This window comes from Aotus nancymaae, unplaced genomic scaffold, assembly GCF_030222135.1.
Source record: "Aotus nancymaae isolate 86718 unplaced genomic scaffold, 86718_ANA_hifiasm-v0.15.2.pri h1tg000012l, whole genome shotgun sequence".
NCBI classification, from domain to species: Eukaryota; Metazoa; Chordata; class Mammalia; order Primates; family Aotidae; genus Aotus; species Aotus nancymaae.
The window spans coordinates 23238984-23262484 of record NW_026988423.1 but is presented as its reverse complement, the minus strand read 5'-3'; the positions used below and the strand labels follow the sequence as shown (position 1 = coordinate 23262484).

Sequence of the window (23501 nt, the reverse complement as noted above, 5' to 3'; positions counted from 1 at the left end):
GCCCATTCCTGGAATTATAGTGCAAATGAAATTAGATCATATATATAAATGCCCATCACTGATTCCAGTAGGAAAGCACTCAAAAAATAAATGGGGTTCTTAGAATTGTATCTGAATTCCCAGAACATGTGTTATCTAAACAAGTTTTTTTTGACAACTAATATATTCAGTGGTCCTTTCCCAATCACTAACTAAAGGCCTTTGAAACTCCAAATTAGAAACATTTGCTGTTGAACTTCACACTTTATGGGAAAAAAGTGACTAGAGACTAAGGTCAGAAGTGAACTTATAACAGCCACTATAAAAGGATTTTAGGAGTCATTAAAACAAATAATTAAATACAGAGCATGTCCGTGATGCTTTATATGTCTTAATTACTGATAAAGACCTCTTATCCCATTAACTCCCATTTACCATTTCTTCCCAGCTCAAAATTCAGCAGAATCTCCTTTCCCCACATTTCCTGGGAGCTGCTTAGACATTTGCCATACTTAGACATAAATAAGATAGGAGGCATTCTTTTCTGGTTGGTCCTCCATTCAAACTGTCAGTATCTGTTTTTTATTAAATCCCTCAAGCTGCTGACCCTACTCCCTGCGTCCCACTCTCATCTCAAATATGCAGAGTACCTCGAATGGTGGATACAGAACAGCTTCTGCAGATCCTTTATTTATCCTCCTTCCTAGGCACACATTTAATCAGCCTGCCTATACCCAGGATAAACCACAGGTCCCTCTTTGCTGAATCCCAGCTCCATGCCACATGAAGGAGCTGTCAGCCCTCTCTGCTCCCAGAGCTCCCTAGCCAACACCTCTACTCTGCCTTGGACATCTGTCTCCTCTTCTGGTCTTTACTTCAGCCACAGTTCCTGCTTTTCCTAATCAGCCCCAAGAGGAATGGCCTGCCATGCAGGTAGACAGGAATCAAAATCCCTGTAGTTGCCAAAAAGTCTAAGAAGTAAACGTGCAAAAACTGGATGTTTCCACACAAGAAATTCTTGGTTGGAGAATGATTACCGTGCTGCCTTCTCTGTTCCTAAGAACCACGAAGCTGTAATCTCACCAAGTCTCCCTATGCCCGTTTGAGGAAAACCACCTTTTAAAACATTTTCTACCCCAAGGGAATGTTGCAAAGCTCATGTGGGTGGAAGGGCTTGGGGTGGAGCACAGGCCCTGGACAGGCAGCAGGCTGCTCTGTGCCCATCATCTTCTGCCTTCTAGATCCAGGTCAGACTCACCCTCGACTCCATGAGCCGGCTCTTCTCTGCGTGAGCCTCTTTCAGCATCTTCTCCATCTCCTCGATCTTCCCCATGTCCAGACCACTCGTACTGCAGAGAGAAGGGGAAGAGGAGGTGCATCAAGGAGCTGAGGAGGTGGCTGAGGGAGGCAGCGGGCTCAGGCGTAAGAGGTACCTGGACATGTTGTCAGGGGAGCAGGCTGAGTTGCCCCCAGTGGAGATGCTGGTCTCCATGCTGTCAGAGCTCTCCAGACTCAGTGTATCATAGGCATGCTCACTCTCCTCCCCACGCTCCCGCCCAGCAGGCAGGTGGTGTAGGATAGAGTGGTGCATGAGAGGGGGGAAGCCCGAGGGGCCCGCTGGGAAGGGCGCTGCCCCGTGCAGGGCATCCCACTGGCACTGTGCCTCAGCTGCCGCTTTCTGCTTCAGTTCGGCCAGTCGCCGCCGTTGCTCCTCAATCACTTGTTGTCCTGCAGGAGAGACAGGTGGGAGTCACAGTGGGCTCCCCACGCAGCTAAGGAGAAGGCCACTGGCAGCACCACAGACAGAGGGAGGGGCAAGCAGGGAGAGGTTAACACAGAGCAGCCCCCTCTCCCCGCAGCTTCCCTAAGGCCCCTGCAGCTCCAGGCCTGGTTGCTCTGCCAGTGCTTTAGTTGCCTGCACAACCGGCCACAGCCACACAGTCTGGCTTCAGTGCTCTTTCGCATCCTGAGTCCACACAGACACCAAACCTACCCAAGTAGTACCCAGGCAGCATGACAGCCAGCTGGCTCCAGCTCACAACCAAGGCCTAAGTAGGTCTCGGCAGGAAACATGCACCCACCCTGCCTGCTGGAGAAGGGAGAAGGAAGAGATGGCAGAAACCCCATGAGCACCCACAGTGCCAGTGCAGACTCCGCTGCGATGCAGAAGCAAAAGCAACAAAAGCAGGAAAGAAGGCAGGGGAGACATGGGAGAGCACAGCTGAGGCAGAAGAGAGGCCAGCTAGAGGGGAAAGGCCAGCGGATACCCCAACCCAGCTCAGCCTGGGACCTGCCTGCAGGCAGGGGGGCCTGGGCAGGACACATCATGCTGATGCCAGGGCAGGGGCTGCCTGGCCAAAGCAATGCCCTCCATGACCAACGTTCTACCTGCTGGGTCGTCGGTTGGAAGGGGCTCGGCGGGAAGCGACTCGACTGGTGTGGGGGACCCCGGGCAGAGGGTACGGTAGAGACACAGAGGGGGTAAGAGGAGAGAGAGGCACAGACATGGGCTTTCAAAACAACCAAATTGCACACAAGCAACAAGGACTCTTGGGTCCCCAGAGCCAGTATCTCAGGCAACCATTTCTAGAAGTCATCAAATCCATCCCCTGCCTCCAGAGAGGGCAATGTCTAACCCAACTCAGGTCCACAGGCACCTCCCTTATTGGCTAGGTTCTCGAGGAAAGACGTCACAGCCCCCCAGACCCTTAGTCTTCTGCCCTGAAGGCTTTTGATAAATATCCCAGAAGCTCTTCTTTAGGTACCCAATCTAAATCCTTTCTGCTCTTGCCTAGATCCCAGTGAAAGGAAAAACATCCTGTGAAAGATGTGAGCATGGAGGAGGGTCCCCTCAGGAGAGCAGGTGGGCTGGTGGTGCAGTCACTCACCCTTCTGCTGCAGAGCTAGCTGGCGCTTAGTCTCGATGTCCTGCAGCGTGGCTGCCAGGTTGCGAGGAAGACTGCCCGTGCCATTTTGAGTGAGTAGAGCACTCTGCAGAGGAATGGAGCGTTTGGACCTGGGCTCAGAAGACCCTCAGCCCCATCCCCAAGGCTTTTATGGGTGGTCTTGGCCTCTCCCCAGCATGGCAGTCTCCATCCCCTGCCACATATGCAGCCCCACCCACTGTCCTCAGACCTTTGGGGAGGGGCTACGCCCCAAGGTAGCCACGCTGAGCTGGGAGGAGGAGGAGGACGAGCCAGAGGAGGAGGGGAGGGGGCCGCTCCGCGTCCGGGGAAGGGGGCTGGTGGCCTCGCCATCCATCTTGGAGCGGTAAACCTGGAGAGAAAAGATAGTGCCCAGTGACTTCTGGCTCCCCCATTGGCCACTTCCCCCATGTCACCTTGTCTGGCTGTGATCTGAAGTACCGTCCTGGCACAAGGCCTCTGAGGCCTTCTGGCTCTGACAACAAGGTTGAGCCTCCTGAGCCAGCCCAATGGCCAGATGCTATTGGCAGCTGCCAATTCTCCTTTCCAGGCTGCTCTTCCCTGGGCCAATCCCTAGTCCAACCCTGGGTCTAAGAAAAGAGCTGTAAATAGACCTATGCAAGGATTTAATGTCAGGCAGGCAGGTGCAGGACACCAACCAGAAGCTGACTTCCCTCTGGTCCTAGCTCAGCCACTAACAGGCTGTGGGACCTTGGGCCACACACCTCCCTACTCTGGGCCTTGACTTCCTTATCTGCAAAAGAAGTGGGTAGGAGTAGACTAAATAATCGCCAAACTCCCCTGAAGCACCAGCATGCAGTGAATATGGCCTTTAGAGTCACAAACCCTGACTTGGCATCAGCTCTGCTACTTCCTAGCTGTGTGGCCTTGGAGAGATTACCAATCTTCTCCAGGCCCCAGTGTTTCATCTATAAAATGAGAGTTCATTTACCTCAAAGGCCTATGGTGATGATTAAGAGAATCAAAACATGTTAAAGCCTCTAACCAGTGGGGTACACAGTACAAGTATTATATGATCAAACTCCTCCCCAAGGAAACATGACATGTTAGCTGAGATCACAGTCTTACAGATGCAGTGCCTTCTTTCAAGGTATGATCTTAAATGGTAAATCTTAGGCACTGCAGCAGGTCAGGGAGGGAAACCTGAGGGGAAAACTATCCCAGCCCCCTTTCCCACCCCATGGTCAGTTGCTTGTTGCAGGTTCAGATAGGCCCACATCCTCCATGGCAACTCTCAGGAGGCTTGGGCTGTCACTTCAGAGTCTTTGCCCCTTCTTTTCTGCTTCCAAGTGTCACCCCTGGAGAGACCAGGAGAACAAAATACTGGCAGTTCTCCCAGGACACACTAGTTCCAGTTGCAACAGAACCAAGAGCGTGTCAGGTCCCCAGACTGGGTGAGAAGCTCTGGGTGTTGGGCTGCCAAGCATAGGCCAGACCCACAGCCTGGCTCAGCACAGGGCACCAAACAGATCCCAACCTGATCACAGCTCCAGAACCCACTTCCACTAGACACTCATCAGATAGCTTTAGACTCAGGAGGTTGGCCCTCTGGTTGCCCACATGCCAGGATGGCTGCCCATGGAGTGACTCTCTCAGGGACCAGAGGCGCCCTCATTGCCCTTGCTGGGCTGACGCCTCTGCTCAAAGTGGTACTGTGTGGCTGATGGATTGGCAGGAAGTATCAGAGTGAACAGGTGCAAAGGCTGGGGTTGGACGGGTCGTGAAGGAGGGGTTACCTGCAGCTGATGGGAAGCTTTGGCAGGCAGAGGCGGGGGAGAGGAGTGAGGGGAGGCTGCAGCAGGGCCAGTCCCCAGCCCGGCCATCAGCTCCTGGTACCACTGCTCTAAGTCTACAGCAGGGAGCAGCAGCTTCTCCATCTGGAGGTGGGAATGGGAAGGGGAAAAAGGGACAGGAGAGGAAGGATGGAGAGGAAAGGCCAGGAAATAAAGGGAAAAGAAAAGGCAGGAGAAGGGAGAAAGAAGAAAGAAGAGGAAGAAGGAAGGGGAAGGTTAAAGGAAGGCCATATCAGGGAAATGGACAGGAAGGTGAAGGAAGAAGGGAAGGAAGGAAGGGAGAAAGGAGAACATCAAGAAAAAGAAGAGAAAAACAGTGAGACAACAGTTGCCCTGAATGTACTAAGGGCAAAGAGAAACAGTCAGGGTACAACTTCCAGACCATAGACATGTGCTACAATGAAACCAGCCACCAGACAGAGCTTGCAGGCACTAGGCACTCCCTCTGGGCTGGCCCAAAGCCAAGAGGCCAGGTGATCAGGGACAAAACACACACGGAGCACACCAGTCACAGGTGGGGGTAGCAAGAACTCACAGACCACCAACCTTGGGTGAAGGCGTGATGGAAGCGAAGGAGGAGGAGGGCAGCATGGGAGGAAGGCAGATGGTGGGAACCAGGTCCCGGGAGGCGGAGGCCCAGGGAGGAAGGCCTGGCACAGGGGCTGGGGGCATGGGCGAGGTGCCCCGCATCACCTTTAGCTGCTCAAGCATCACGTACTTGGGGCAAGGCCAGACGCAGGAGGGAATATAAGAGGTTAATGGGAATAGAACACATGAGATGGCCCTACCCACAGGGGAAGGGAGGGAAAGGGCAGGAAGTAGAGAGCCTGCAGCCTAGAAGAGCCAGAGTCCTCTCAACTCAATGCCCTTATCCTAGAGCAGAAGGCCTGCCCCTCCCCAGACCATAGGAGCTAAAGAAAGCTCCCAAGGCCCCAGGGAAGAAAAGAAACCACTCCCAACCTCCCCTTGTGCAGGCTGCTCTTCTCCCTCACTGTCAAAGACTGACCCTACTGTCTGTCCCTCCAGCCCCACCCAGGCCCAAGGGGGAATCTAGGTCATCTATAAAGAGGTCCTTGGGCATTGGTGGGCACCCTTGATGGCTGGTACCTCACTGTCAGGCAGGGGCTGGGCAAGCACACTGGGGGAGGTGGCAGAAGCATAGGGGTCCAAGCGGGAACACAGCTGGAAAACTTCTGCCAGGGTCACATATTCCTGGGGTACCCAGTGAAAGGGGTAGGGGTGGGCAAAGAAGGGGTTAAGCGGGTTCAACAAGGTGCCCAACACGCCATGCCAGGCCACAGGGCTGTCACTCCAAGTCAATACAAAATCCAAGGCAGGGGTGGGATGCCTACTATGCCCATAGATGGCTGCAGGGAGTGACGGAGACCAGAAAAGGGCAGCAGAACCAACTGTCTGAAGGCTCCTTCTGCCCTCCACTTTTGGAGCCACCTTGGCATCCAGTCCTGCCCCAGGCAGACCCTGAAGGCCCATGTCTTAATTCACCCTGGGCTGGGGGCGGGCAAAGAAGCCCACAGAAGGCCTTCTAAGGTTCACTGAGGATCAGAACCCAGCTCCCAGAGACCCCACCTGTCTTCAACAACCTGGGCATCCCCAGTGGGGTACACACATGCAGCACTGAACACCAGTCACACCATTCCCCAGGGCCCCCTCACACCCCATCAGCCCAGGCAGGAGCTAGAAACAGGTGAGGGAAGGTAGAGACATCACCAGGGCCTTAGCAAGGAACAGCTAACAGCCTGGCAGAAAAATAGGCCCACTGCCCAAGGTGAGTCCTTGGAACGATGCCAACACATTCAACTGTGGGCTGGGAGAACAGGGACTGTCGTATTCATCACCTGTCCTTAGAAACTGAGTTTACCTGGGTGCTGAGAGCATGGTAGACCTCCACAATGCATGCTAAATCAAAGCACAGGATCATAAGCCTGCCCTACCCAAGGGGCCCATCCAGGCCTAGCTCTAGAACCAGGTTGTCCTCTGGGGTCATGAAAAAGGAAAATGAGCCAGAGGGTCCAGCATGTTGTGAGAACTGATAATTGGCATGCAGAATATAGGCAAATTCATATGCAATTCAATGGGCTGCCCAGGCACTCTATGGAATGGCGGCATGGCACGCTCACACACACTCTCCCAAACGCTGGCCAGCCAAGAAATTATCACCACATGCCCTTCAGCTAGACCCTGGAAGGAGCTGTAGGCAGGGGCTCAGCAGGCAGCCAGGCAGGCAGTGGGCAAAGCAGAGCACGCAGTTAGCTGTGATTACCTCTTGTGCTTTGGGGCAGAGAAGAGTGGAAGCAGGTGGGGTTAAAGAGACAGAGGAGGCCCCAGCCTGAAAAGACCCTGGGAAAAGGCCCAGAGCCTTAGTCCCCAGCCCCATCTCTGAGGACTCGGAGATGAGCAGCTCAGCCTACAGAGAGGGGACATGGTGAGGGGCTGCATCCCTCACACTCAACCCAGCTCCCCACCCCAGGCCTAAATTGTTTGTGTAGCGAGGCAGGGAGGGAGGGAAAGAAGTTGGTAAACCAGATATGTTCTATTTGGAACTCACTCACCAGACATACAGACCTGGGGAAGAACCACTTATGGGGCCCCAATGTCCTCTTCTGAGACAAAGGCCTAACTCAGGACTGAAGCCCGGGAGCCCCAGCATCAGCACCCCGAGATCCCTATGCTCCCCTTCAAGGTGAGTCCATCCAGCCCGGCAACTACCAAACCTCTGAGCTGTCTGCCCACCCAACCCAGGCCCCAGAGTCCCCACATATATTCAGCCACCAAAAACAGTGAAATCAGTGGGCTCCTGGGATCCCAAAAGGCAACTAAATGAAGCAGCTGGTAGCCATGGAAGGTCAAACCCCAGAGTCTGGGGCTATTCCTCCTCAAATCTCTTCCATTCAGGAAGATGCCCCCACACAACCTCAGCCATTGGGGTGAAAGTGCCATATGTTACTCAGAGCCTGCTGGGACACCCCTTGGGCCTGAAGCTGGGGCTAACTCAATCATGATACCTCTTTGAGGGTCGATGTGGTCTTCGGGAAAGGCCTGCCCCCTGTGAGTGAGTGGTATCTCCTTTCCAGCACAGTCAGTTTCTCCTTCTCCTGGAAGCCCAGAGTGGCAGAGTGTCAAAGAGGAGTGGGAGCCAGGAGACTGTGTGAGGGGGGTCCAGTGCTCCACCCCGGCACATTTGCACCCCAGCCCTTCTGCACTCCCCTCCCGCTTACCCTACTCCAAATCCCCCAGCCCAACTCGAGGGGCACTACCTTTTGCAGCAGCTGTAAGGAAGCATTCTTGTCCCGGGCCAGGCGTTCCGACTCTTGCACAGCCTGAGCCCGGATCTGCCCGGCCTGACTGTCGAGGACGGCCAGGCGCTCCTAGAGGAGATGGGGTGGTTGGTCAGGCCCTGGGGAGACAGGGCTGAGCCCAATGTGAGAACTGGCTGGCTCCCCTGCCCAGAGATTCAAGGCTCAAGTGAAGAGGATCAACCGGCTCTTCTGCTTGGCTTCAACTTACCCTAAGAAAACTCAGGCTGCCATGTGGGCTCCTTCTCTCGCACCTACCTCCCTCCCTCCCTTAACCGATGACCCTGTATTAGGTACACCACCCAGATCCTCAAATCTCCCTCCCCTTGCCCCACGGCTAATGGGTCCCAAAGTCTGGAGACACTCCATCTGCCCCATTCCCCCTGTCCCAACCTCACTTGCCACCACCCAAATCCAGGCCATCTGCTTCCCTGGCCTGGACCTTCTCACCAGCCTCTACTTCCACTGTCAACTTCCTGATCCACTCCACACTGTCACAAATATCTTCCTAAGATGACTTTTTTCTAAAAAGAAAAATTACTTTCTAAAAAGAAATATTACTTGAATAATTTTTAAAAAATTCACAAGTAAGGTCAGATCATGCCTCACCTCACAATCTTTCAGTGACTCCTCATTACCCACAGGATAAAGTACAAACTCCTTACCAGGCACTCAGGGCTCCCAAACTGGTTCCCGCTTTGCAGCTCCCCTCCCTCCTACTGCCTCCATGTCCTCTTAGCTCAGCCACACTGTACACTCAGCTGTGTGGCTGTAAACTCTCAGGCCTTTCCTATATTGCTTCCTTAGGCCAGAAGAGCTGTCCCAACCTTCTCTATAGGTAGAGAAGATTACTTATCATCTAAGACCAGACCAAATGCTACCTCCTCTCCAAAGTCTTCCTTGATGCCACTCAATTTCTTTGTTCCTTCCTCTGTGCTCACATTACCCTGTATCACCATCTGCCTGTATTATTGTTATTTGTGAATATGTCTGTTATCACCACCACCACACTGCCCCAAATGTAAGATCCATAGCAGAACCCATATCTTTTCTGTCTTTATACCCCAATAGGGCTTTTAGCACAGTACTGGCTCAACAATCATGTGCCAAAAGGCAATAAAAAGATAATAAGTAAGGGGAAAGGATGAGGGATGGGGAAAATGGGCTGGGTTAATCCCAGGAGGGCTTCCTAAAGAAGGTGGCTTTAAACTACTACCCTTAGGAGCAAGTCATGGGAGAGGAAAAGTTAAAGAAGGGAGATGTCCTAAAGCTGGGGTCAGTCCAAAAGAAGACCAAAGTAGGCTGGCCAGGTGCGGTGGCCCATGCCTGCAATCCTAATATTTGGGAGGCCAAGGAGGCTGGATCACTTGAGGTTAGGAGTTCGAGACCAGCCTGGCCAACATGGTGAAACCCCGTCTCTACCAAAAGTACAAAAATTAGCCAGGCGTGGTAGGGGGCACCTGTAATCCCAGCTACTCGCAAGGCTGAGGCAAGAAAATCACTTGAATCCAGGAGGTGGAGGTTGCAGTGAGCCGAGATCAAGCTATTGCACTCTAACCTGGGTGACAAGAGTGTGACTCTGTCTCAAAATCAACAACAACAAAGTAGGCTAGGCAGTAATCCTCACAGCAAGAGCTGCCATTTACTAAGAACCCATTAGGAGCCAGTTATTCTGCTAAATGTTTTGCATTTGTTATGTTATTTAATCCGTTCCCCTATGAGGCAGCTGCCTTTATACCCATTTTACAGGTGAGAACACCAACGTATTTAGGAGCTAAGATCTCTTAGACAGCTCAGTGGTAGAGCAAGGATTAGAATCATCTATTGGAGTCCCAGGGCAGTACTCTGAGCCACTATGAGTAAGAGTGGAAAGGGCAGGGCAGACAGAGCCTAGGGTGGGACACTAGGGTCTGGGGATGAAAGCTGGACAAGATTCCTAAGGAGGAGCATGGGGAAGAATGTGACACCCCAGGTACCAGGGACTGAGCTCCAGTTTCCCAGGAGCCAGGATGGGTTTGGGAAGAGGAACCCACTACTGCCAAGTCCTCCCAAACTCCTTGGAGCTTATACTCACCAGAGTCCCAAAGAGATGCGATTAGCTGATCTATAACTCCTTACTGCATTCCCTCCAGAAAGAAAGAGGGAGAGGCTAGAGAAGTGCCTGCCCCTAGCCTCAGTGCAGTACAGTGGAAGGAACATGTGACTTGGGCCAGCAGGCCTGGGTTCCAATTATGACTCTGAAGCTTATGGGCAAAATACGTAGCTTCTCCTACTCCTAGTTCCCTTGTCTATAAAATGGGGATAACAGCACTTGCCTTGTGGTACCATCCTAAGGACAGCATGAAGTAATCTAAGGAAGGCTCCCAGCAGGGTGCCTGACACACACCCATGTGCTTAAGTATGTCAATTTTCTTCCTGCCTTTCATCAGTCAGCCTTATATCCAGAAAGTGCATTTGTAAGACAGAGCAGCTCAGGGAGAGAAGCATGGGACCTGGACTCAAGGAAGGTCCAGCAGCTCCCCACTTACCACCAAACCCAGGCTAGCCAGCAAATCCCCTAAGCCAATTTCAGACACCCCTCCCCAATCTCACCACCCTCACTTCCCCTGCATTCACTCTAGCCAGGAAAAATATACATGCATGCCTGCGTGTGCACAGCCACAAGCTTCAGCCATAAGAATGGAAGTTGCTTGAGCCATCCTCTCCAGTCCCCTCCCTCACCTTTTCCCGGCCCTTACTAACACATACCTCCTCCCAGCTTTACTCCCCACCCTCACACACAGGCACCTGCCCCACCATCCTGTGGTCTGGCTGAGATCAGGAGCAGACCATCACAGTCTTCAGCATGTCAGAGCCAGCCAGGCCACAATGCCCAATCCCCTTGTTTTATAGCTCAGCCAAGGCAGGGCTGAGCCATGGCTGGAACCCAAATGAATGCCCTACCTAGGGCCCCTAACTGGCTCTAATATCCAGATCTCAAATCTTTCTGTGTGTCCCAGCACTTCCACCAGACAAGAGCTCTGCAAGCACAGGGGCCAGCCTCCTCCTTCATCTTTCACCTTCCTGCCAGGCCAGTCCCAAGCTCTGAATGGGAGTAGAATCCATTTTCCACTGGAAGACTGAGGTGAGTCAGAGCTTAATAATAATAGCTATCTTTCACGGAGTGCTTACAACAATCACATCCTATTCTGTCTTACATCTTGTTTAATTCTCACAACAGCCTGTTCTTTTTTTTTTTTTTTTTTTTAATGAATGAGAGGTTCTCATATTGCCCAGGTTGGCCTTGAACGCATAGCTTCGCCTTCTCAAGCGCCAGGACAACTGGCCAGAGCCACGGCGGCTCATGCAAGGAAACCCAGGTACAAAAGGCGAAGTTAACTCTTGTGAGGTCACTGCGATTCAAACCCAGGTCACTGGCCTCCAACAGCACGCAGCAGGGAACGGGGTGGGGCACACCTTTCTCTTGGCGATGCTGCGGAGCAGCTCAGCCTTGCTCCGGAGCAGCCCCTGGCCGGCCAGCTCGCGCTCCTCCTCCACGCGGCTCTCCCGCTCCAACTGCTGGAACTCCAGGTCCTCAAAGAGCTTTGTCTCAGTCTCCAGGGCCTCTGCCTCCTTCAACGACAGTGACAAAGGGGGTTGGGTGGTGCTTGCAATGCCACTCTGGGCCTGGAAGGCCAGGCCACAGGGGCATGCGTTGTATAGGGCTGGACCCGGGGAAATTGGGTAAGAAACCTGCCTCCACCCAACTCCCGCTGTACTTGGCCTTGCCCTTTCGCGGGCATCACGGCCTGGAGCGCCGATCCCCCCCAACCTTCCCGGTTCCCTCCAAGCCGCAGCACCGACCCTGGTGTCCAGCAGGTACTCCAGGGGCCAGGCGGTCCCGTCCCACCGCTCTCCTCTCTTCCTTCTGGGGCGTGGCCCGCAGGGGCCGGGGGAGGGGGGGGCGGTGGAACTGACCCTTCTCAGCTGCTCCTGTAACTGTTCCCGCACTGACTCGGGGCAGTTATCGAGCTGCGTCTGGAGCTCGGCGTAGAGCGCCTGGCGGGCCTCCAGGTGCCTCCGTCCCGCGGCCAGCTCCGCCCTCTCCTGGTCGGCGGGAGGGCGAGGGAGAGGGCGGGGCACAGGGGAGAAACAGAACACACACTTCTCAACTCCGGCCCGGCAGCGGCGGGAGGGGAGCGCGGGAGGGCGGCCAGGGCGGGACAGAAAGGGGATCGGCGGTGGGGATTGAGAGAGGAGAAAAAAAAGCCTGGAATCAAAGAGGAGAATAACCAGGAGAGGAGAAAGAAAAGAGTAGAAAGGCAAAGTGAGGAGGGAAAGAGGTAAAGAGGGAGAGGGCCCGAGGCCAGGAGCTGAAGGGTAACGCAGCACTCGGAGGTGCAGAGGATGGGGTAACACAGGCACAAGTGTGAGGGCAGGGCACAGATTTTGGTCTCCTGAGTCCCTAGAACTGAAATTGTTGGGTAGGTCCTGAGAAAAGGCCCTCTGTTTTCTCCAAACCAGTCAAAGCTGGTTCTGCATCACAGAATCAGAGCCTCCAGCTCTCATCCCTCCCCTTCTACCACAGCCCAGAGACCAAAATTTAACCCAGGGAAAAAGGGTAGTGATGGTGAGGGTTAAATCCAGGGTTGATGGTGAATCAGGAGCTGAGGATGTTAAAGCAGTGCGGCAGAGGGGACCCCAGCCCAACCACCTTGGCCTCCCTCCCCTCCTGCCCAGGGTGGGGGTGGGGTGTTGGCCCTGCAGGCTGAACTTCAGGGATGAGGGCTGCAATTAGTTCGGGCCGTTGCCATGGATATAAGAGTCCCAGGAGTGGGTACAGAGGGGGTGGACGATTCTGTCTGGGGTGAGATGACACCTCTGAGGGCGGGAAGGGGGACGAGGGGAGGGTTTGGTGAGTCACCCCTCAAAGGACAGGCAGAGGAGAAACTGTGATTACTGATTCCAAAGCCAGAGTGGAGCCATGGGCTGGGGGCAGGGGAGGGAAGCTGAGTGAACCATCCACACCACTGCCATCACTACCACCATCAGCACCACCTTCACTATCACAACTTCAAATAACTTCTCTCTTCCCCAGAGAGAAAGCGAAGTCCAGGACTCCAAGAAACTCCAGGTCAGTGGGAAATGAGGTTAGGCAGGTTCCTTCTGGAATGTTGAGCTTTATCCCTGGGAGTAAGGCCCTGTGCTGAACCCAGCCACTCCCACCCCTCTACCCATTCATCTACCCATCCCCAGAGAGGAGGACTGATCAGGTCAGTTCCTGGGGTCTAGGCACTTCCCCATCCTTAGACTCAGCCTTTAAAATACCCTGTGTTATAGGTGGCTCAGGGGTTGGGGGAAGAGTAGGGGCTACCCATTACCAACCTCTGATGGGCATCTGAATTTGGGAAGCCTCAATGGAAAGCTAGGAAGAGTGGCCACTATGTTGGCAGAGAGGTCCTGTTCAAGCTCTCCAAGGCCTTGTCCACAACTGGGCCTCCTTACTCCTTGGCTCCAGAGGGCAGGTAGGGGAATAGATAGCAAACAGCCTGCTCTGCTGTGTGGGAAGCTGCCAGGAAGCTTCCTTGGGTTATCTCATGCTGTCCTTAGACAGCAGCCTAAGACAGCAGCCCAGGCATTTCCAATGGAAAGAACTCTTCAGGCTGAGCAGCTCCACAGCCAAGCATTTCCCCCACCCTTATACTCTTCTGCCAATGCCCCCTTGAGTAAAGTTGAGCTAATTCTTGCCAAATCCTTTCTGATCAAAACTCTGGGGTCCCACACCAAGAAAAGAAGGAGGCAGCATTAGAGGGGAGAGGCCCAGGGCACAGAGGCACCCATTGAGTTAGTGCAAAAGTAGGCATGGCTCAGCCCTGCCTGGGTGGCACTGGCAGTTAGGGGCATGCAGAGTCCAGGACAGTGAATAGAGGGAGCGTTAGTGTAGGCCTAGTTGGCAAGCATGGAGTTAATTTGGCACAGAATTTGGGAGTGTGGTTTTGGGGGCCAGAGCCAAAGCTCCAAAAAAAAAAAAAAAAAGGGTCAAAGAATTTTTAAGATCCTCAAAATTGAGGTCAGGAGGAAGAAACTCAAAAAATCCAGAAGGAAAATTAAATTCTTGGAAAAATACTGTCAAATCCAGAAATAGATGACCCCTCTCCACTTCAGAGCTTTTGGCACGGTGTTGGGCATCTGGGAGTGGCCCCTGCAGGCTGGCACGAAATCTGAAAGGGGCAGGGGCAGGAGCTAGGATCACCTGCAATGGGAGGCTGCAGATTCTGAAGGCTCGGGGAAGCAGAGGCCCAAGGGTCATCTCCCAAAGATCACAACGTAAGCACTTGTGGCATGCTTGGAGGGAAATGTTCTCGAGACGGTGGGACCCAAACCGGAATCACTCCCCAGTGTCAGTCCCTTGGGCTGTGCTCACTGCCCAAGAAGGGGCTTTGGCACTTCCTAGAAGGGCCACAAAGGGCCAGGGATGGCAGGCACCCAGGCACCCAGAGGTAGCACAGACCCAGACAGAGGAGACCCCAGACACCAGCCCAGCCCCTGGCAGTACCCTCCAAGCTGGGACCTTCCACAGAGGAGGACAAGTCACCCTGTCCCTGGAAGGCCACAGAGACTACTTGTACTGCAGAATGGTTGATGAGGTGAGGGGTACAGGGCCCCAAAGAAGACATTTCTTCTTTTCTCCCAGGCCACTGGTACCCAGCACTAAGCAGGGCCAGGTGTCGGTTACCTTGTCCCTCTCCTTCTGGATGCCTGTCTCCAAGGCCACCAGCTTCTCTTGCAGCTGGTCCACTGCCTTCTGCTCCTTCTGCAGCAGTGAACGCTCTGCCTCCCTCTCTCCCTGCAGCAGTGCCCGCTCCATTTCGGCCTGGGGGCAGACACCAGGGTCCCCGTCAAAGCAGCTGACTGTGGCCCCTCTCTGGGGCCTTCAGCTGGCCTAGGGAAGAGTCCAGCTAGGGCCTTCATGGCTCACCTCTCGGGCTGACTCCTGCAGCTGCTGCTCTAGCTCCTTCACACGGACCTTGAGCTGCTCCACGCGCCCCAGCACCTGAGCCCGCTCCTCTTCCAGGGCTAGCACCTCTCCTTGGAGCTTGGTACTAGGTGCATCTTCGTGCTGGAGGGGAGGGAAGCCATCAACTGAGGAAGCCTAGAAGCCTAGAGCCTTTTAGGATCAGACTAAGAGAATGGATCGCCTATTCCTCCAGTCACTTGCTAAGGAATAGCTGGACTGAGACAGGAGGCTACCCTCCCTTTAAGGAAAACAGTAATGGCTCTGCTGAAGAGAATAAAGATTTACCACTGAGTGCCAGGCCTGGGTGGGGCCCCAAGGAAAGGCAGGTCATAAAGCATATTTATAGCTTGGAAAACTCATCAACACCTCCCTTCTCTTCCTTGTCTCATTTCTGCACCTCTGCTCTCTGTCTCTTCCCAAATGTGATCCTTCCCCTCTCTGGACCCTGGCATTCACTATCCCAGCCTCCTCTGCCCCAAGCAGGTCCAACTTCAGCCTCTTTGTCCTGCCCACCCCTCCATCTCACCTCCTGCTGGGTGCTCTCAGTGCTGCTGCACTCCTCCTTGAGATTTTCCTCATCTGAGCGCTCCATACTCTCCCACAGGCGTTGGGTGGCAACTCCAGGCTCCTCACTGCTCCGCCCAGAGGCTCCTGCAAGACCTCGTGAGGGCCTTCGGCCTGCCAGTGCCAATGCTGCAGTGGCCTCCCCAATGCTGGGAAGCTCCCCAGCCTCAGGTCCCCCATCAACCCGAGTGTATTCGGCACACAGGTTCAGGATGGTCTCCAGGCGCTGGCGTTCCTGGGGAGGATGGACAGAGCAGGACATGAAGGGGAGGAGGCTGAGCCCTGGTGGAGACAGAACCAGGTTCAATGTCCTGTCAGGAGGGAGAGCAGGGTTACTGGGGGCTAGGGCACCAGTGTCAAGTCAGGAGAGGCCCGACCCCAAGACCCAGGGGAGGCAGAGGGAAACAGGGTGCCCCAGAAGTGGGCAGGAAGAACCAGGCTGTTGTGCCACCTGCCCACGTGGCACAACAGCCTGGTTCTTCCTGCCCACTTCTGGGCCAGCCCCTTCCGTCTTCCTGTTCCTTTCTTTTTTCAATCTACCCCAGGACAGGGCTTCCTCATGGACACACAGGAACACACCAAACACATACGGAAACACACTTTTAAGCAGACTACAGACCACAATGAGACACAGATAAACTCAGGTGCTCGTACTGACACAGGTACACACAGATTTACAGACAGAAGGACACAGTGACACACCAGCACTGATGCACAGGCACACAAGGATACAACATGTGCACTGGCCCTGCATTAACAGGCAGGTACAAAGACACCAGCCCTGACATGCACAAATGCACACTGATGCACACTCACAGATAAACACAGTGTAGCACACAGACAGGTGGGCACCTCTGCAGACAGACAGGGCTGGAAAACAGACCCATGAGCCCACAGGGACCTGACACCCAGCCACAGACCCACATGGAGAAGAGGCAGACCGAGGACACGGCCCTCTTTGTCCCCACCTCAGCTCCAAGTTACATTCAGGCAGCCCTTGGCTGTTTATCAGCAGGATGGGTTACTGCCAGTCCTTAAATGCCCGAGCCCATGAGTGAGTACCCCTGGGGCCCTACCACTTAATCCACCCCCCTCCACATACACACCCACCCAGATACAGTCACCTCTCAGGGGCCTAGGAGGTAAAGAAGGAATGATACAATCACATTCTTGATCTTCATTGCCCTCTTCTGCAGGCCTACCTATATGCCTGAAGACTGGCTTGTGAGGCTCCCATGGCTCTCTAGGGTCCCTCAACCTCCTCAAGTGTCTCTCACCACTTACGATTTTGGCCATGAACCCAAACCACAGGAAGTGGAGAGAAGGCTGGAGGTGTTCTCATACACTTACCCAGCTTCCCTCCTGTTGCTTGCTCAGTTCCATGGCAAAAAAAAAAAAACAGGAACAGAGCCTCAGCACCCAGGAGGTTCGGCCAGTGCCTCCGCCCCTGCTCCAGGACCCAGATAAGCAGACTGGTTGAGGTGGGAGGGGCAGGGCAGGCAGCCTTCAAGGCTTAAAGTGGCAGGTGGGGCAGGTCAGGACTGGTGGTAAGGTATGTTCTTATGTGTGGGAATGGGTGTGGGGAGACTGATGGAGGAGTTGCTGCCTGTGCCAGGCCCACTGCCCCCTCTCCAGGATGAGACCCCAGCTTAGAATGGCCATGCATTCTCGTCTAGACCAATGCAAAAACAGTGAAGAGAAAATGCAGCAAAGACGGGATCCCACCTCATCTCGCCCCCATCCAACACAAACACACAGTCCTATACCCTCATCCAAAACTGCCCCAACCTCTTCCAAAAGCATCTCCAGACGCTTCAGTTATGGTTCTTATCAGTTCTGGTTCTCCTCCTCAAATCAATCCCAGGGTTCCTGCCCACCTCCCAAGGAACCCTGTTCTGCTTGCAAGGGATAGAGAGCCGAATCCATTCTGCTGTACACGGGCTCGAGCATGTACACACCAGCCAGAGCCTTGTAAGCTCCCTGCGCTATCTGGGGAATCCTGGCCCCCACCCAGTTCAGATGCCATCTCCAGGACAGCTGCCCAGAGTCACACCCGGTCCCTGCACGTACCCACATGCATGCACACAGACACACAGTCATAATGACACAGGCTGGCTAACGGTCAGGCTATGGTTGTCTATCCTGCTCTGTCCCTCTTCCCTGACACGCACACTCCCAGATGATACTGCCTGGGCCAGGGCGAAAAGCTCCCAATCACCTGCCCACTTCTGGACACTTGTAGAGTGCCCAGAGAGAGGCCAAAGAGAAGCAAAAAAGAAGGACAAGGGGCTTTTCTAAAGTCTTTTCTAAAGGCTTTTCTTAATAAGTCTCAGCTGGGCGCAGTGGCTCACACCTATAATCCCAGCACTTTGGGAGGCCAAGGCAGGTGGATCACGAGGTCAGGAGATTGAGACTATCCTGGCTAACACGGTGAAACCTCGTCTCTACTAAAAATAGAAGAAATTAGCCAGGCATGGTGGCACGTGCCTATAGTCTCAGCTACTCAAGAGGCTGAGACAGGAGAATCCCTTGAACCCAGGAGGTGGAGGTTGCAGTGAGCCAAGATTGCACCACTGCACTCCAGCCTGGCCGACAGAGTGAGACTGTCTCAAAAAAAAAAAAAAAAAAAGAACAAGTCTCAGAAAGAGTCAGATAGACAGAAGACCTGGGTTGTTCCAATTCCAGCTCTGCCAGAACTTGCTGTGTGACCTTGGACAAATCCATTCCCCTCTCTGAGCTTCAGCCTACTCATCATCATCACCTGCTTCTCAAACTGGGAGGTGTGAGGACTTAACATGTGGAGGAGTTGGGGGAGGCTGTGCCTGCCACACAATTTCCTAGGTATGCCAAAACATACCTAGGAAAACTCCATAGGTATGTTTCCCTAGAGCTTCACTGTACTCGAGTAAACAATGTAAAATTTAATTTATACATTAAAACAAATGCTATGTTGAATAAACACAAAATTAGCAAGAATTTAAAATAAAGCCTTGGAGATTTCAAAGAAACTACTTCTTCAGGGCACCAGAACCGCAAGATATTGATCACTAAAGTGTATCCTGAAGGTGGGCAACCTTGAGAAACCCAAGCCTTGCCATAGACAGTGGCAGCTCCCTGGCACCTGCTCACCAGCCTCTCCATCTCCTGCTCCCGGAGCCGTTCTTGGCGCTGTCGCCGGTGGTACTCCAGGAGGTCGTCCTCATTGTCACTGATCTCTGTGATGCTATTTTTCCGCTCCCTTGTGACAGGCACCCGCAAGTCCCCACTGGAGAGCTTCCTTTGGACACAGGGACTCTGGCAGGGTGATGCCCCAGTAAGAGAGCCCAGACTGTAGGCTGGGCTCAGTCTGCCACTGAAGCTGCCCTTTCGGGGTGCCAGAGACTCACCCAGTGTGGGTGAGGGGCTCCGTGTCCTACGGCCCCGTGCCCCCAGCGTCAGGGAGAAGTCCTCTGGTGAAGCCCCATGGGCTCCCCAGCGCCGGGGCCGAGGACTCTCTGCTACTTCCCTGCTTAGCTTGGGATCTGGGGTGGTCCGGGTGGGCAGTGGTGAGAGAGCTCGTCGGGACAGAGATGGGCTTAAGGGGGGAAGTTCTCGCATACTGTCCAGGCCCCGCCAGCCCAGGCGGGGACTCTCAGGAGGCTGCAGGGTACGGGTGGTTAACCCATCTGAAAATGTTCGGCCCACCAGTTGGCGTGAGGGGCTGGTTGTTAGCACCCGTTCACTGCCTGGAGGCTCATGGAAAGGGCTAGGAGGGCGGTCCTGGAGTGTGCCAATCTTGTTTCGGGGAGCAGGGACTGGAGGCTGGAACTTGAGGCTGCCAGGAATGCTGGTGGGTTGACTGCGAGCACCAGAAGCTGGGTATTCACTCAGGCTGATGGCCACCACAGGCAGCTGCCCACCCAGCCGGGGGCTCTCAGTGGCTCTCCTGGCCTCTGCCAAGACAGTAGCGGCAGGGCTGTCTGTCAGCAGACCCCGGAGACCAGGGCTGGGAGGCCTCTCATGGCCTGCTTTCCTGCTCAGCCGAGGACTCTCAGAGCGAGCACCACTTGGGCGGGACTGTGGGGGCTGCAGGGCCAGATGGTAACTGGAGGAACGGGCAGGCACCAGTGGGGGCACTGAAGGTCCTGGCTCTTGCCCACTAGGTGAGTGACTGGCACAGCTTCCACTGCTGGCTGGTGAGGAGAGCGGAGAGAAGGCCGGAGAGGTGTTCTCATAGCTGGAGCCCACAGACATGGCACCGGGACTGGTTGGGGGGGACAGCAGGTAGCGCCCACCATTAGCCATCGGCGACAGTGGAGAGGTTGCGGCAGGCTTCTTGCCAGCAGCTCCAGGCTCCTCTAGCACCAATGAGTCCATGATCTCTTGCAGGTCCTTCTCAATAGAGCTCACCAGGGAACTGTGGCTGGCACAGGCTGAGGGTCCCCGTGTTGCAGGCTGTGGGGTATGGTTCCCATTCACCAGACTTTCTGACTCTGCTGGAGGGAAATACAAAGGTCTTTGACTTTGGGGAGCTGCATATGCATAAGAGCCAGGGCACTAGCCCACCTCCTCCTAGCACAGTGAGGCTAAAAAGGCTCTGGAGAAGAAGCTAGGAGATCTGGGTTCTGGCACCAGCTAACTCAGCCACTGACCGCTATGCAACCTTAGTCACATCACTTGCCCTGTTTCTCCTTCTGTAAAGAAAGGGAATCGGCAGGGCCTTCCTGCCTGTGGCCAGTTAACAACAATGCCAGGAACTTCTAAGCCTACTGTTGTCAATTCAGCCCAAGACTAGACTCCTCCCTGCCTTGGTTTCTCCAACATCCTATATCTCTCCTCAAGAAGGGCAGGTAGACCAGGCGCAGTGGCTCACGCCTATAATCCCAGTACTTTGAGAGGCTGAGGCAGGTGGATCACTTGAGGACAGGAATTCGAGACCAGCCTGGCCAACATGGCGAAACCCCATCTCTACTAACAACAAAAAATTAGCTGGGTATGTGGCTAAGGTTGCATAGCGGTCAGTGACACATGTCTGTAATCCCAGCTACTCAGGAGGCTCAGGCACAAGAATTGCTTGAACCCGGGAGGTTGCAGTGAGCTGAGATCACATCACTGCACTCTTGCCTGGGTGGCACAGCAAGACTGTCTCAAAAAAAAAAAAAAAAAGGCTGGGTGCGGTGGCTCACGCCTGTAATCCCAGCACTTCGGGAGGCTGAAGCAGGCAGATCACCTGAGGTCAGGAGTTCAAGACCAGCCTGGCCAACATGGTGAAACACTGTTTCCACCAAATATAAAAAATTAGCTGGGTGTGGTGGCAGGCTGTAGTCCCAGCTACTCAGGATGCTGAGGCAAGAGAATCACTTGAACCCAGGAGGCAGAGGTTGCAGTAAGCCAAAACCTGCCCACTGCACTCCAGCCTAGGTGACAGAGTGAGACTCCATCTCAAAAAAAAAAAGGGCAGGCAGGTGGACATTACACAAAGAAGATGGGTGCCTGCTGCAGAACTGGCCAGAAGATCCAGGGCCTCCTAGTCTAATAGGACATCAAGGCCTTCCAACATAGGAACCAGAGGCCCAGCGGTTCAAAAAAAAAGCTTCCAGGGCTGGGCGAGGGTTGTATGCTGCAACACTTTGTCCAATCAGAGGTAGGGGAGGGAGCTGGTGCTAATGGCTGCTTCCTGGAAGCCAGGCTGCCAGCAAGGAGGTGGAGCTCAATGCCTCCAATTATCCCATTAAGCCACGCCAGCAAGAGCCTGCTTTTGCCATGCCCTAGCCCTAGTCAACCACACAGGAGTCCCTGGAACCACTACCCCAAACAGCTAAGGAAGCAGCATGACAAGGCTGGGGTGGGGGCAAGGTAAAATTGACTAAGGAGTAGACTGGGAACCCAGGCTTCTGAGCCCCCAGGGGACTGGAAAAGATCAAGCGTGGGGAGAAGAGAAGGGAAAGCCTTTGCAAGACTGAGTTTGGGTCCAAAATTAGGGGGACTGTGTGAGATACAGTCAGGGGGTTGCCATGGATACTGGTGACCCCAGTAACCACTCACCTTTCTTCAGGTCCCCAGGCTATACACTTAGGCTGCTGATACCACCCCACTAGGTGTACCTGACATCCGTGTCTATCTGCCCCAGCACCTGTCATCCCATAGCCAACTAAATGCCAATGCAAAGTCTGAGATGATAGACCCAATAATAGCCTCCTGGTCTGCACCCCACCCCCTGTGCAGCTGGGCTGAAGGGGCCTGTGTTGGTTCCCCAGAACAATCACCAATTTTCTTCTGGGGATCAATAATTCACACACAAAACACAGCTGCTCCACTGAGTCATCAGTGGGCATGGCAAGGACCAAGGGTTGGGCGAGGCCCAAGGACATGATCCCCACTAGAGCTTACAGGGAGTTTGACCTAATGCTTCCTTCTGCCCCTCAGGAGACCCTAGAGGGTGAGGGTCCCTGTGGCAACACAAGTGGGCCAGAGTTCCAGACACTGAGTAGCATCCTCCAGGACAGTGGGGTACAAGCTGGCAGAGCCTGCCATCTCTCAAGGCACATGATTTTCCAATTTTAGCGGCAGCACTGACTGCCTTGGTTAGCTCCCAGTGGCCCCACTGCCTGGCATTCTCCACCAGCCCATGGCAGGTGGCAGTGAGCCCAGACCTTAGGTATTGTCTTGCCCTAACACTCCAAGTGTGGCTAGAGTGAGCAAGGAGGAGGACTGCTAAAGAAACACTACCAACCCAACCCCCTGTCCTCCTAGGTACTTACCAGGAACAGGGCTGTAGGGGGGCCCAGGGGCTCGGCCCCCTGCTGGAATCATGCTCTTCATCCACTTGGCTTCAGCCGGGTGGTTAAAGCGAAGGAAGGTGGACTGACCCAGGCACAACATGCAGCCTGCAGAGAAAGCAAACACTTGGAAGGGCAGGCAGGGCTGAAGCTATCCCACCTCACAGCACTAGCAGGTTCACGTTGGCTCTGAAGACTCATCCCCACCTGCTCTCAGAGGCCACACAGTCCACACCTGACCCTGCCTGTGCTTGAGACAGGCACGTCAGGGCTCCACAGCACAAGACAGAGTGGAAAAAGTCCCAAGATCTGAGTCCTTGTCCTAACTCCTCTTCTTACTAGCTGTGAGATCTCTGGGTGAAGTCACTTCACCTCTGAGTCTAGTTCTCTAATAAGAAAAATGGGGACAATACCACTGATCTTGCAGGGTTAATAGACAGCGTATGTGAAAGTACCCTGTTAAAATTTGTTCAGAGAGGCTGGGCGTGGTGGCTCTCGCCTGTAATCCCAGCACTTTGGGAGGCTGAGGTGGGCGGATCACCTGATGTCGGGAGTTCGAGACCAGCCTGGCCAATATGGTGAAACGCCGTCTCTACTAAAAATACAAAATTTAGCAGGGTGTGGTGGCATGGGCCTGTAATTCCAGCTACTTGGTTGGCTGAGGCAGGAGACTCACTTGAACCCGGGAGGCAGAGGATGTAGTGAGCCGAGATCTCACCACTGCACTCCAGCCTGGGCAACAGAGCGAAACTCCATCTCAAAAAATATATATACATATGTTCAGAGAACACAGACACCCCTGTCCCCCAACCTCAATCTGTATCCATGATCCATCTATCTGCCCCTTGGCTAGAAGAGTCAGTCTGAGAGGCAACAACTTCCAGGGTCACACACACAAAAAAAGCTCTGAGATAGAGAACCAGGGGAAAAAACATGGATCAGTCAGATGATCTAGGGTGGGTCCTGAATTTGCTCCCACTCTTTATTGTTTTATGGCCTTAGGAGAGCTGTGCTCTGTGAGTCTAGGGAGCGACCACCACCTTTCTTTCTGACTAAGCACCCTCTGTATGCTCCTTAGTCTCCCCTGGCATCAAGCCAAGACTAGGCCACTGGGCCCAGCCTCAGCCAAGCACATTCCCAGGCAGTAGACG

General features: G+C 54.1%; 1 protein-coding gene across 16 annotated transcripts in view; it reads right to left on the bottom strand.

Moving 5' to 3' along the window:
* PHLDB1 (pleckstrin homology like domain family B member 1) overlaps positions 1–23501 on the bottom strand; it is a 51575-nt gene that overhangs the window by 10121 nt on the left and 17953 nt on the right. For 5 of the 16 annotated variants that reach the window (XM_012470365.3, XM_021671192.2, XM_012470366.3 and 2 more), the window contains 17 exons: positions 22333–22458; positions 18722–20067; positions 15555–15827; positions 14990–15130; positions 14747–14884; positions 11989–12117; positions 11488–11643; positions 7993–8103; positions 7741–7830; positions 6999–7142; positions 5264–5434; positions 4661–4801; positions 3115–3255; positions 2868–2970; positions 2368–2412; positions 1413–1707; positions 1238–1328 (listed from right to left, as the gene is read on the bottom strand). In XM_012470365.3, coding sequence (XP_012325788.2) covers positions 1238–1328; positions 1413–1707; positions 2368–2412; positions 2868–2970; positions 3115–3255; positions 4661–4801; positions 5264–5434; positions 6999–7142; positions 7741–7830; positions 7993–8103; positions 11488–11643; positions 11989–12117; positions 14747–14884; positions 14990–15130; positions 15555–15827; positions 18722–20067; positions 22333–22458 — 3641 coding nt within the window. The remainder of the gene's footprint in view (positions 1–1237; positions 1329–1412; positions 1708–2367; positions 2413–2867; positions 2971–3114; positions 3256–4660; positions 4802–5263; positions 5435–6998; positions 7143–7740; positions 7831–7992; positions 8104–11487; positions 11644–11988; positions 12118–14746; positions 14885–14989; positions 15131–15554; positions 15828–18721; positions 20068–22332; positions 22459–23501) is intronic. The other 11 variants (XM_012470367.3, XM_012470368.3, XM_012470370.3 and 8 more) reach the window with 11 other exon arrangements.